A 13106-nucleotide genomic window follows, 5' to 3' on the forward strand; every position below is an offset into this window, starting at 1 on the left:
CCCCCAGCACCCACCCACCACCACCACCACCACCACCACCACCGCCACCACACACTCGCAATTCTACTGGACTTCGCCACGGAGTCACTTTAGGAAAACTCGGGTCTGGCAGGAGAGACAAGTGTGGAGTCTCCCGTCCAGCCTGGACACCAATCCCCGAGTTTCCCTTTCTGGTGCTCGAGGGCCATGGTAACTGGAGCGTACGGGAGGCGCGAAGGATGGAGAAAGTAAAGGGGGGTGATCTTTTCGAGAAGCACCCCACGGCCCCCTTTTACCTTGCTCGCCTCCGTTACGGGGCGAGGTGGTGGAGGGGGGGGCGCGCGAGAAAAAGATGTCAATGACCATTGTTTGCTCGTTTGGGATGTTGCTCCGCCCCCCGAGTCTGTCGTAAACCTGGCGCTGGACTAAAATAAACCCCAGATCCCCGCAGCTCCGGGCGCTCGCCGCGCCGCCGACTGCTCTCCACCGGCGCTGCCCCGCTCGCCCGCCCGCCCGCCCGCCCGCCCGCGGCCGAGGTGGCGGCCACTCCCGGCCGCCGCGTCCCGCCCGCGCCCGCCCCCACCCCGGGCCCCCCTCACCTGGCGGTCCGCCGAGCCATGTCGTTGAGCCCCAAGCACACGACGCCCTTCTCCGTATCCGACATCCTGAGCCCCATCGAGGAGACCTACAAGAAGTTCGGCGGCGCCATGGACGGCGCGCCGCCCGGCTTGGGGACGCCCCTGGGGGCCGCCGCTGCCGCCGCCGCCTACCGCGCGCCGCCGCCCGGCCCCTCGTCGCAGGCGGCGGCCGTGGCGGGCATGCAGTCGCCCCACGCCATGACCGGGCACAACGCGGCGGCGGCGGCGGCGGCGGCGGCAGCGGCGGCGGCGGCGGCCGCCACTTACCATATGCCCCCGGGCGTCTCGCAGTTCCCGCACGGCGCCATGGGCGGCTACTGCAACGGCGGCCTGGGCAACATGGGCGAGCTGCCCGCCTACACGGACGGCATGCGGGGCGGCGCGGCGGCGGCGGCCACCGCCGGCTGGTATGGCGCCAACCCGGACCCGCGCTACTCGTCAAGTGAGCGGGGCGAGGAGCGCGGGCACGGCGGGCAGGCGGGGCGGCCGCGGGCTCGGTCCGCCACCACCCTGGCGTTAGGGTCCTGGAGTTCGCGCCCCGGGGCGCGCCGGGGAGGAGTGGAGTGGGGTGGGGATGCGCTCTCGAGGATCCTGGATCGCGACGTGGGGGACCCAAGGCGTCCCGGGCCTCCGCGTGGGGTGCGCAGGGCGGGGTGGAGGGGAGAGAGGAGAAACGTGGGAGACGCGGACTTGGGCGCGCAGGGCTTTGAGACCTAACTTGGGGACCTCCATGGGGGCCGTCTTGGGTCATAGAGTGGGGCGCGCGAGGTGCGTCCTGGGGTGGGGGGGAGTGTCCAGCGTGGGGTGTCCTGGATCCCCCAGCCCGGGGTGCGCAGGGGTGACTGGGCCTCTTGGCATCCTAAGCGTGCTGGGGAGCGGGGAGGGGGGATCCCGGGACCCTGCCGGGCGGGGAAAGAGTTCGCGCCGTCGCGGCTGCTGCGTTTTGGTTTTGTTTTTGTTTTTTGCTTTTTGTGTTTTTTTTTTTCCCAACGAAAGACGGGCGGCGGCGGCAGGAAGGGGTCCCGGAGCGCGCGTGGAACTCACCGCCATCTTCTTGGCCTTCCCACCCCATCCCACTCCCAGTCTCCAGGTTCATGGGGCCGTCGGCGGGTGTGAACGTGGCCGGCATGGGGTCGCTGACGGGCATCGCCGACGCCGCCAAATCGTTGGCCCCGCTGCACGCGGCCGCCCCGCGGAGGAAGCGGCGGGTGCTGTTCTCGCAGGCGCAGGTCTACGAGCTGGAGCGGCGCTTCAAGCAGCAGAAGTACCTGTCGGCGCCCGAGCGCGAGCACCTGGCCAGCATGATCCACCTGACGCCCACCCAGGTCAAGATCTGGTTCCAGAACCATCGCTACAAGATGAAGCGGCAGGCCAAGGACAAGGCGGCGCAGCAGCTGCAGCAGGAGGGCGGCCTGGGTCCGCCGCCCCCGCCGCCGCCCCCGCCACCCTCGCCGCGCCGCGTGGCCGTGCCCGTGCTGGTGAAGGACGGCAAACCTTGCCAAAATGGTGCTGGCACGCCCACGTCAGGCCAGGCTAGCCAGCAACCGCAGGCCCCGACGCCTGCGCCCGAGCTCGAGGAGCTGTCGCCCAGCCCGCCCGCGCTGCACGGCCCCGGGGGCGGCCTGGCAGCCCTGGACGCGACGGCGGGAGACTATGGTGGAGGCGTGCTGGGTACCAACCTGCTGTATGGCAGGACGTGGTGACGGCGCGGGCTCCCCCAGCCCCAAAAGGGTCCTGCCTGCAGCTCTCCTCCCCCCACTACACACACACACACACACACACACACACACACACACACACACACACACACACACACACACACACACACACACACACAGCCGGGGTCTGCCAGAAACTGCTAGAACCAGAGTGGGGGGGGGTAGGATGAATGTGCGGAGGCCATGGAGATGTGAAACAAAACTATTGGGCGTGTTACCCACTGGGACAGGCTTGGAACTTCTTTGCTGGGGGTGGGGAGGACAGACAGACAGCCCCAGGATGGAATCCTGTCACTTCACGCTTAGAGGAAGTGATCTCTCTCTCTCTCTCTCTCTCTCTCTCTCTCTCTCTCTCTCTCTCTCTCTCTCTCTCTCTCTCTCTCTCTCTCTCTCTCTCTCTCTCTCTCTCTCTCTCTCTCTCTCTTTCTCCACGAGTTTCTAAATTATTCGAAACGCTGACCGAGTTCACATCCGCTCTGTTTCCTGACCCAGAGCTGCCAGAAGTGTGCAAAGTTGGAAACTTTTCTTAAATGTTCGTAGCTCTTTTCAAATAGCATCCCAGCTTTCAGGAAGGAATCCTGGCCCAAGTGGTGTGTTTATCTTGGGAGATCAGTTTTCACAGGGTCTCCCTAAGTGCAATTTCATTAATGTCTGATTGAAAGTAAATTGGATTGTAACTCCAGGTGGGTCGTATGCACGGGGCGACATTCTTGCGGAGGAGTGATTGTAATTAAGTAAAATAGAGCTATGGGATAAAAGAAAGAAAGAAAAAAAGGAAAAGGGATCAAAGTACTGCTTCTGTGGGTTGATTGATGCAGCTTTTTAAGTGCTACGAGATTTCAGAGTTGTCTTGAACTTTTGCCTACAATCCCAGAGTTGTCTCCCAAGATGCAGCGTTCCCTAAGAAAGAACGATGGTTGTGAAGTACTGTTCCTATGGAATCTGGCCTCTCCAATTCAGCTGATAAAAACTTCCTATCCAGTAGTCAAGGCATTTACTCTCTTTGAGGTATTTTTGTCTGAATTTGAATACTTGGATAAAGTACCAGAATGAGCAAGTCATTGCTAAAAGAATTAGAAGAAATAGTAGGGTGGTCTATTGAAATTGTAGTCAAGATATAAAGAAAAAGTAACATATTTATAATATTTCCAACATATTTAGGACTTAATAGGACTCGCACCGATTTTATTGGTATTTTATTGTATAAATTATGTATTTACTGTTTAATATGCAATTTATATTTCCAATGTTTCAAATGAATATTTAAATATAACTTAAAAGAATCTTGAGTACTTTTTCCAAAAAAAAGTCAAGTGGTCATTTCTTTTTCATTAATTATATTAGGGAAGGGATTAAAAATTAAAACTAGTTAACATGATGTGACAACCCAGCTTACTTATCTTTTAAATAACTTGTTTTGGAGGAAAAACATTACAAGACAATGGAATAAGGTCAATTTATAAGATAAATAAAAGTTAAATAATATGGGTAAAGCATGTTTTACAAATGATTAAAACATATAGTTTACCAGAGACCCCCAAACCTCTTCTACAGTTGAAGCTTTAGATAAACTGGGACTGAAATATTTTATCTTATTGCTTGAACATTTTTCTGAATGTACAAAATGAATCCATAGGAAGATATTATGAGCGTTAAATTTGCACTTTCTCCAAACTGTATTTTATAAAATAATTTTTTTTTGCTTTTTGTTTTAAATAACTACAGCTCCTTTATGGAGGAAGAGATCTCCTTTATTTAGGGGCTGTGGATGCACTTTTGGAAAGTGGGGTTTCATTAAAAATTTACATTAGAAGAAATGATTTCAGCAAATTAATATAAGAATAGTGCAGGAAACCTAAAATAAAGTGTTCCAACTTGGGTTTTTGCATGATAATAGATAAACTTTAGAAACAAAGGCTAAGCAAATAGGCCAAAGTATGACTGATGAGTTCAAAGTGCTTGTCTATATTTTATATGATTTTAAGATTGCTTCCAGAAAATCTGTTCTAAAAGGCCACATGATTTTCCATAATTTATTTTATAGCCCAATACCTACAACAACAATAAGAATTTATGGTTCAAGGACATCCAGAAATTAAATTTAAGGAAAATAAATCTTCCTGAGCACTTTTTCCCCCTTGATAGTTCATTTCCAGAATAAAGAACCCCTTAGACCAATGAACTCTATCAAAAATAATGTTGTCATTAAGAAGAAACAATTTTGTGTTCAGTATTTTCTGACAGTGTATTTAGGGTAGCCATACCTTTTCCATTCAGCCTTTGAAAAGCAGTAAAAGACCTAAGCCAGAAGTAATTGCTGCAAAGATTTACTGAGTTTATACTCGCACTCCAGGACTTGGGAAAAGGTTTGATTCCTGAAAGTTTAAAGAATGTTTTTACTATAGAATTCTATCTTCTGATTAATGCAAGGCAAGACTTTTTTTTTCTTTTGTAATTAGTATTTTGCAGATCCTTTATAAAAACACAAACGGCCAGACTAGGTGAAACTCATTAACTGAAGAGGAGGATAAGTGTCTTCACAACCAAGAGGGAGAACTGGCGCTGGGTCTGAGTGGAACAAAGCCCCCTTCAGAGTTTTGTAGAGGCCACAGCAAACCAGAGATGCTAACTCTGCAGATGTAACACTTGCCTACACAGTTTCGGGTCTAACTAACCATCATTTCCAATTGAGGCAGACACCAAAAGTGCAGAATGAAAACAGTAGAGGGGAATGGCAGATTGCAGGTACTTTGTTGCATTTGGATGTAAATGTGTGCAATTTTGAAGGACATAAGGAGGGTGTTTTCTGTATGAAGGGGCTGGGGGTGTCTTCTATTTAAGATTTTGCTTAGAAACAAAACCTAAAGGTCAGAACAAGTAGCCAATCAGACTTCTATCCACACAGATGTTGTGTTCAGACTCCATTCGGTTAGCAATTGTTTGCTTTCAATTTAAAGCAAACCCGAGGTTCAATCCTGTTCACTAAATTGCAAGCGCCTTCTTCCGTAGACTTGCTTTGTTAACTGCATTAAATAGTGACGGTTTAGCAAAACTATTAAAATAAATTTGTAAATCATAATTATATAAAGATGTATTGATTGGATTTTTAAGATATGAATCTGCGCATATGAGAAAACAATGCAAAGTCAATTATATTTGATAAAAATAGCATGTTACTGCTGGTGAGAATTTCTGGTGAATTTTCAAAGAAGATGCCAGGAGGGAAACCACATCCAAACCTTGTCAGAAGTCTGCTCTCTCTAGTAAGTATCACAATCTCTCTGATTTTAAGATCCGTTTTTACTATGTCTAAGTTTAGCCACAGAAAGTTTCAGAGAGTTTTTAAAATTTTGTTGAGTTTTGCTTTAGAATGTTTACCTGAGGTTGAATGCGATGCTTTTGTTTTTAAATCAGTATAACCTCAACTTCTGCTCAATGTTTAGGCGACTGACTTGTAATAAAATTTTAATCACCAACTGCCTAAATTTAGGTTGTGCAAAACTAATTTTGCAGTCGTGAACGGTTGTCGTCCCATTTCACTACATGCATTCGTCTGTTATCTCTTGATCCTCACCCCAGAGTATGGGAAATCAAGCCAGAAGAGTATTGGACGTAATTTCGACTGATGAAAACATCTTCCGAAAATGGGCCATCTGTTATATCATTCGTTCGTTTTATCTTTTTCCTGGTTTAGAAATAGAACTCCATCACCAGGAATAGATTCTGTCCGGATCTAATTCTGCGATCTTTCGGGAGGACTTGACAGGTTTAATGGGACCAGGCTAAACGATTTACAGTGCGCTCTAGGAAAGGATGGATGATAAATTAACTTCAGGGAATGTCTGCATTTTACATTTCCAAGCATAGCTAAATTTAATCGATCTCAGACCTCGAACTTAAAAACAGCTGCCAGGAATTTAAGTGAAGAAAGAGGACAACTTCCGATGTTTTCTTGCAGGTTTGGAGCTGGCGCTTGGACAGGTGAAGACGCTGGGCAGGCCGCGGTGTGAGGCCGACGCGGGAGGCAGGGTGCCCGGGAAGAAGGCCCCAATACCACCCCGAGAGGCGGAGGGCCGATCTCTTCCCAGTCCGCCCACCTGGCTGCGGGCCGCCAGCAGCTCCCTGAGTATCCTGAGCCTCGGGGCCACGGCGAGGTTTGCGCTCGGCACGGGGAGTAGCGACTGGGGACCAGGGCGACGCCCCAAGTAACCGCTGCCCAGGAGCTTCTCCCGACCCTGTCGAGTGGGAACGGGTTGAGGGGGGCAGCTATTTATTGTGGTGATTCTGATTCCTTGCAGAGCAGCTCGCCAGTCCTAGGACCGAGCCGCTCGCTTCCGAGCAGGGGGCCTGGCTGCGAAGTCTCTGCAACCCTCCCCGACCTCCTTTGAGTTCAGCCCAGGCTCACCGGGCGCCATTCAACTCCAGGGAAAGGGATAAACAGCCAGAGCGGGACCCCCAGCCCCACCTCGGTCTGTTCCTGGAGTCTAGCGTCATGGCAGGAAAATTAACCTATCGGTCATTACACCCCATTTGCCTTTGTAACGCTAAATGGCAATCTGATGGCAGTTGCAGAAGGCTTTGTACTTTAACATACATTACCCCATTTGATCTTCAGAGAAGACAGCTGCTCATTACGCGTCCCTAGCGCCACAGTAGTCAGGCTGTTACCAGGTTCTAAGATTTTTAAAAACCTTTATGAAACTGAAAAGAAAAAGTGCCCCATTTATAGATATTATAATGGAGTGCAATTAGCTACTTTAAAAATGGACCGTTGACTTTGCCATTAGAATTTTGAAGAGGCATTTATAGCTGTAAATATTACACTTTAAAGCACAGACAAGCCTTATTTGAAACAGGATTTGTGTGTGTGTGTGTGTTAGACATGGGACGAGGTGGAAGGAAATGGGGGAAGAATAAGCAAGAGGGCGAACATTCACCTGTTCTTAAGAGTTATCTATTGGAAGTGGCACTGTGGCTCAAGGGGTAAGGCAGTAGCCTTGAGCTGAAGATCTCACAGACAGCACTGAGGCCCAGAGTTCAAGCCCCAGGACCAACAAAAGACAAAAAGCTGAACTAGGTCAAAGACAGTCTTGTGAAAGTTTCCAACTAAAGGGCTGAAAAAAACAGGGTAGAAGTGTGGAATTGGGGTTCCTATGAGGCTATATACATTCAGGAGACGCTTTGGAAAATGTAGTACTTTGTTGAGTATGCATTTTTTTTTTTTTTGTCTTTGGAACACTACAGAGGAATCTGATTCCAGAAGGCACTAACAGAAGGCAGAGGTGAAACATAATGGTTGTTGATAATTCCTAGTGGAGACTGTCTCAACAATAGAAGGATCCTGCACCAGTCACCTTTAATCAGCAAGGAACTTAAATACCTTTCTATTCAAGTTTAAGATGGGATGAGCTAAGATTAATAAGTGTGCTTCAGTTGAATATGAAAACAATTATATCCTAAATCAGAAGGTCAAAGAGAAGCCCATCCTACAAATCTTAGGTTAGGAGAGAAAACTTGAGGTGCTGTGGCCAACTCTTTTTCCTGCACCAGTTTCATTAAAAGAAAGTGTTAAGTGGTGTGTGAATTCCAGACATTTAAGGAATTCTAGTGTGCTTAATCATAAGGGGGGAAAAATGAGTACAACTGAACTCAACTGCAAAGTAACCTTTTAAAATATGCCAAAATCTTCAAGTTGAAATTTAGAACAAGTCCTTAAAATTTATGAAATTGTAAATAATTTACTTTTTCAGTAATGAACTTATTTAATAAAAGATTTTGCTGGATTGTCTTGCTGATTACATCCTCTTAAAATCATTGACTTGCTTTTGATATCTAATTGTAGGACTGAATTAATTTCTGCAAAAGTTTAGTCAACAATCAATAGGTGTGTGTGGTGGCTCATGTCTGTAAGTAATTCTAGCTACTCAGGAGGCTGAGATCTGAGTATAGTGGTTCAAAGCCAGCCCAACCACTAAAAAGTGTGTGAGATTCTTATCTCCAATTAATCACCAAAGAACAGGAAGTATCACTGTGGCTCATGGAGTAAAGCGGTAAGCTAGAGTTCAGGGATAACACCCAGGCACAAAGTTCAAGTACCACTACTGACAAAAAATTAAGAACAACCCCTGCTTAGACTGGGAATGATAGTATACATATGTAATCCCATCTGTTTGAGCTGGAGGCAGAGGAAGGAGGATCCAGTTTAAGACCAGCCAGCAGGCGGAGGGGGGGAAGGTTCATGAGACTCTGTCCAAAAAAAAAAAAAAAAAGAAAAAAAAAGGCCAGGGAAGGAGTAAAAGAGGCAGACCCCACCTAAAAAACCTAAGTAAAAAGAGCAGGGAAGAGGAAGCATGTCTCAAGTGGTTGAATACTTGTTAATCAAGTTAACAGGCTCAGAGTTCAAATCCCAGTATCACCAACAAAGTCAACCCACTGTGCTTAGTCAAGATTTTCAGTTGAAATATGATAAAAGTATAACATGAGACAAGAGTTTTTAAAGTTTGCCTTTATTATTTTTTTACTAAAGTCCAGAAATTTCTGTAAGACAAGTACATTAATGAAATGTTTCCAAATACTGAACAATATATACTCTGAGTGTGTCAGCTCAAATGTTCATACCTAATTCTGTGCATTAAAAATCAGCATGGATCTTAGATGATCTAGAATACACTGTGTTTTAAAAATCCACAGCTGGTTTGATTTTTAACCATAAAGAAAAAAAAACAGTTCTCCTAATTCCATCAAATGTGTTCGCAAGCAATAATAAATTCAGACCCACTGTATTATGCAACACACAATCTTTGGAAAGCAACATAAAACAGTGAGATCAGACCAGTAGAAATATACAGTTAAAAGAAATACACAAAGTATTATAGTTTTATTAAAAACTACTACTTGAGAAAGAAATCTTTCCACAAATAGCATAAAACTGTAGAATGATGAGAGGATTTGGGAAAGCTTTACAAAAGCTTAATTCCAATTGTATCTTCCTGATGATGGTGGCAACGGGTATTTCCTTCCTTCTCTAGGATATCCCTGAAAATAAACAAAAGAAGGAGTTTGCTTTCTGGATTAATACTCTTGCAAAAAAATTGATTTCACATCTCAGGAAATACACAAAGAAGCTGAGTATGTTTTAACATATAACACATGGAAAGTCCCAATAAATAGATGCTTTAAATCTACAACTTTATCATACTTGCCGCAAAGCAGAAAACTAGCACATAGGCATATCATTAAAAAACAAATATTAACAACCACACATAAGAATTCCTAAAATGTCCACACTTAAGAATTCCCTAATATGTACACAAGTGAACTATAATGAAATGTTTTCTGTAAACAACAACGTGTACAATGTTCTCAATTTTGCCACCACTCTTAGCAGGAATTTATAATACCTTCTGGTGCCCACATCATCTGTAGAAAAGTTACCTGCATAAAGAAAGTAATTTTAATGTTTAACTGAGGTAAGAAACTTTATATATATTTTGGTTGGTTATAGGGCTTGAATTCAGGGCCTGGACAATGTCCCTGGGGTTTTATACTTAAGGCTAGCATTCTATCACGTTAAGCCATAGCACCACTTCTGGTTTTCTGGTGAATAACTGGAGATAAAGAGTCTTCTGGCTTGGAATTTTTATGTTCAGATCTCAACCTCCTGAGTCACTACGATTACAGGCCTGAGCCACCAGGGCTTTGGCTAGCAATCATTAAATCTTAATGAGCAATTAATTTCAGGATGTATTTTTGTTTAGTTGTAAATAGTATACCATTAATAAACTTATTCTATAATCAACAAGTGATATAACATACCCTGTTAATATGCTTGCATTTGTATAGAATACAAGATAAATGTTACATCCCTTCTACAATAATGCCACTTCTAGGAGGTATGGATGTAGGTCAATGGTAGAGTACTTGCTTAGCATGTGTGAGGCCCGAGTTTGATACCCAGTATAGAAAGGAGGAAACAGTAACATATCCTAGACCAACCTTTCTTTTTCTTTCTTTCCTTCTCTCTTTCTTTCCTTTCTTCCTTCCTCCTTTCCTTTCCTTTTCTTCTTTCTTTCCTGCCAGTCCTGGGCTTGAACTAAGGGCCTGGGCACTGTCCTTGGACACTTTTTGCTCAAGGCTAGCGCTCTGCCACTAGAGCTATAGCACCACTTCTGGCTTTTTCTATGTATGTGGTACTGAAGAATCGAACCCATGTCTTCGTGCATGTTAGGCAAGCACTATCACTAGGCCAAACAACTGGGTATTTTTGAGACAGGGTCTGGCTTCCTGCCTGGTGAGGCACAATCTTCTTGTTAGGCTCCCCACAACAGGGAAAGGAGTCGTCTCATTAACTTTTCTACTTGGACCAGCCTTCAAACACAATCCTCCCAACATTAGCTTCCTACAATCATGAGTGCACAGCAGAGTTCTTGAAAGGAGGCAGTGAGATGAACTGGGGCTCATAGTGCAAGCAGCCCATTTTCAGCTCTACTGCCCAACTTTATGGGGATTCTGAGCCAGGGGGTCCTGACTTGGACAATGAGATGAACTGATCATTCTCTAAGGGTTCTTCTGTCTGTCCTCATTTAAAAAAAAAAAAAAAAAGAGAGAAAAGCTGTTGTCTGGGTGCCTGTGTTTCATACCTGTAATCCTAGTCAGGAGATTGAGGTTTTAAGCTAGTCCAGACAGAAAGTCTGTGAGACTCTCCAAATAACCAACAAAAATCTGGAAGTGGAGGTGTGGCTCAAGTAGTAGAGTGCCAGCCTAGAGCAAAAAAAGGTAAAGAATAGTGTCCAGGCCGCTGAGTTCAAGCCCCAGTACTGTGACTAGCACTCACACATACACAAGCTATTATTTAAATGTTCAGTGCCATCTAAACCATACTAGTGGAGCCAGACTCGATTTATTCATGTAACTTTTTTTTTTTTTTGTGCCCAGGCTGGCATTGAATCTTTTTTTTTCTTTTTTTTTTTCTTATTGTAATTAGTAAAAGGGGTTACATGATATTTGCCAGATAGAAGGTGCATTAATTCACATACATTGATACCCTTTCACATGTCTTGGTACCCATTTCCCTCCCCCCTTCATGTAACTTTTTAAAGAGGTCATGGATTGAAAGAATTCAAAAATTCAAAGGCTATTCGTGATAAAACTTTATTTATTTTTGGGGGGGTGCGCTTAGAGAGGGCTACCATTCCTGGGGCTTCAACTCAGAGCCTGGGCTCTGTCCTTGTTCTACCACTTAAGCCACAGTTTCTTTCTGGCTTTTTTTTTTTTTTTTTAAGCAGTTAACAAGAAATAGTCTCATGTATTTTCCTTCTGGGCTGGATTTGAATTGCAATCCTCAGATCTCGGCCTCCTGAGTACTTAGGATTACAAGCACGAGCTACCAGCCCACAGGCTAAGGTGATTACTTCCTTAGGTTAACAGGACTTGTAAAAATACATGTAAAAAGGCTTCTGGACACATGGCAAGAACCCAAGTTAGAAAATTAGTATGCAAAGCATTGCGAAAGGCCTGCAGGCAACACCAGGTAAGCAATTTAAAAACCACTTCACATCACGGCAGGTGCCAAATCCATGAACACCACACTGAAATTGCAGCATTCTTATCCTCTTCTCTAGCAAGGATTTGATTAAAGATCATGTCAATACTATCCAGGGTGTGAGACTGTTGGGGAAATTATGTTTAATAGACCCAGTCTTACATGCTGCTAAAACTGGATGGTATCAAGAGAAGAAAATGAAGCTAGTTTACTACATTTATGAATCATAGTACTCCTCCAGTGACATAGCTGTTTATATTCAGTAGATGAAAGGAGAACTGGCATCTCACATGTGGAATCCTAGCTATTCTGAAGGTGAAGTGGGAGGATCATGGTTTGAGGCCAGCACTGGGCAAAGATGTTTAAGACATTCTACCTCAAGAGAAAAATCTGGGCTCAGTGGTGTGAGCCTGTTATACCAGCTATGGTTGGAAGCATACTTAGGATTGTAGTCCAGACTGACTAGGACAAAAAACAAGATCCTAGCTCAAAAATAACCAAAGCAAAAAGGACTGATCATGGCTCAAGTGGTAGACAGTCTGCTAGCAAACACTAAGCCCTAACATCAACCTCAGCACTACAAAAAACAAAAAACAGCTAAAGGGGGAAAAAAAAGTATCTCTTCAAAGAGAGACTTCTTTATATGAGGCCAGATATCAATGAGTCAAGAAAGGAGATCTCTAATATGAATAAAGACAATGGCTGAATAAGTAATTATTTTTGGATTCCAGAAAATTCTTATCTGCTATGACAAGTCTAGTACTCACTGAAGAATAATATCCTTAAGTGGAAAACAGTAAATTTTGGTGCCTGCTAATACTTGTGCTAATTATCACTGAGTGCAACAATAAAACAAATTTCTGGGCTGAAAATTCTTTTAGGGTCTTCATAAAATAACCTGTTTAGTAAGGCAGATACTTACCTTGATACATCTCATTAGATCTACTACCATCTTCTCCAGAAATACTGGTGAGAAAATACTTGTCCTGAGAGTCATGCTCAAATACAAAGTGAACAGTATGCTTTTTAGCCACAAACCACACTGCATTACCTGTCTTCCTCCACGATCATCCCGTCTGGGTGGATAGCCACCAGGGCCGCCGAGCATCTGGTACTGGTTTGGCTGAAAGGATGCATTCTGAGACTGGAGCATCCGGTTCCACGGAAGTAATGGTTCAGCCCCACCGCCCCTGTGGAAAGGCACGACGGTTCTATTAAATAGGCCCTAAT

The 13106-nt window shown here is 45.2% G+C and overlaps 2 protein-coding genes across 2 annotated transcripts in view; one reads left to right on the forward strand and one right to left on the reverse strand.

The window, feature by feature from the left end:
* Positions 1 to 596: 596 nt before the first annotated feature.
* Positions 597 to 2320, forward strand: Nkx2-4 (NK2 homeobox 4). Its single transcript, XM_090352773.1, has 2 exons — positions 597 to 1059; positions 1701 to 2320. The coding sequence occupies exons 1-2, from the start codon at positions 597 to 599 to the stop codon at positions 2318 to 2320; spliced, it is 1083 nt and encodes a 360-aa protein (XP_090208899.1).
* A 6873-nt stretch (positions 2321 to 9193) lies between these two features.
* Xrn2 (5'-3' exoribonuclease 2) overlaps positions 9194 to 13106 on the reverse strand; it is a 77797-nt gene continuing 73884 nt past the window's right edge. The window contains exons 29-30 of the mRNA XM_090351918.1: positions 12928 to 13066; positions 9194 to 9370 (exon numbers count right to left, since the gene is read on the reverse strand). Coding sequence (XP_090208044.1) covers positions 9305 to 9370; positions 12928 to 13066 — 205 coding nt within the window. The 3' untranslated portion in view covers positions 9194 to 9304. The remainder of the gene's footprint in view (positions 9371 to 12927; positions 13067 to 13106) is intronic.

This window comes from Megascapheus bottae, chromosome 18 (assembly GCF_031878675.1).
Source record: "Megascapheus bottae isolate mThoBot1 chromosome 18, mThoBot2.hap1, whole genome shotgun sequence".
Taxonomy (NCBI): Eukaryota; Metazoa; Chordata; class Mammalia; order Rodentia; family Geomyidae; genus Megascapheus; species Megascapheus bottae.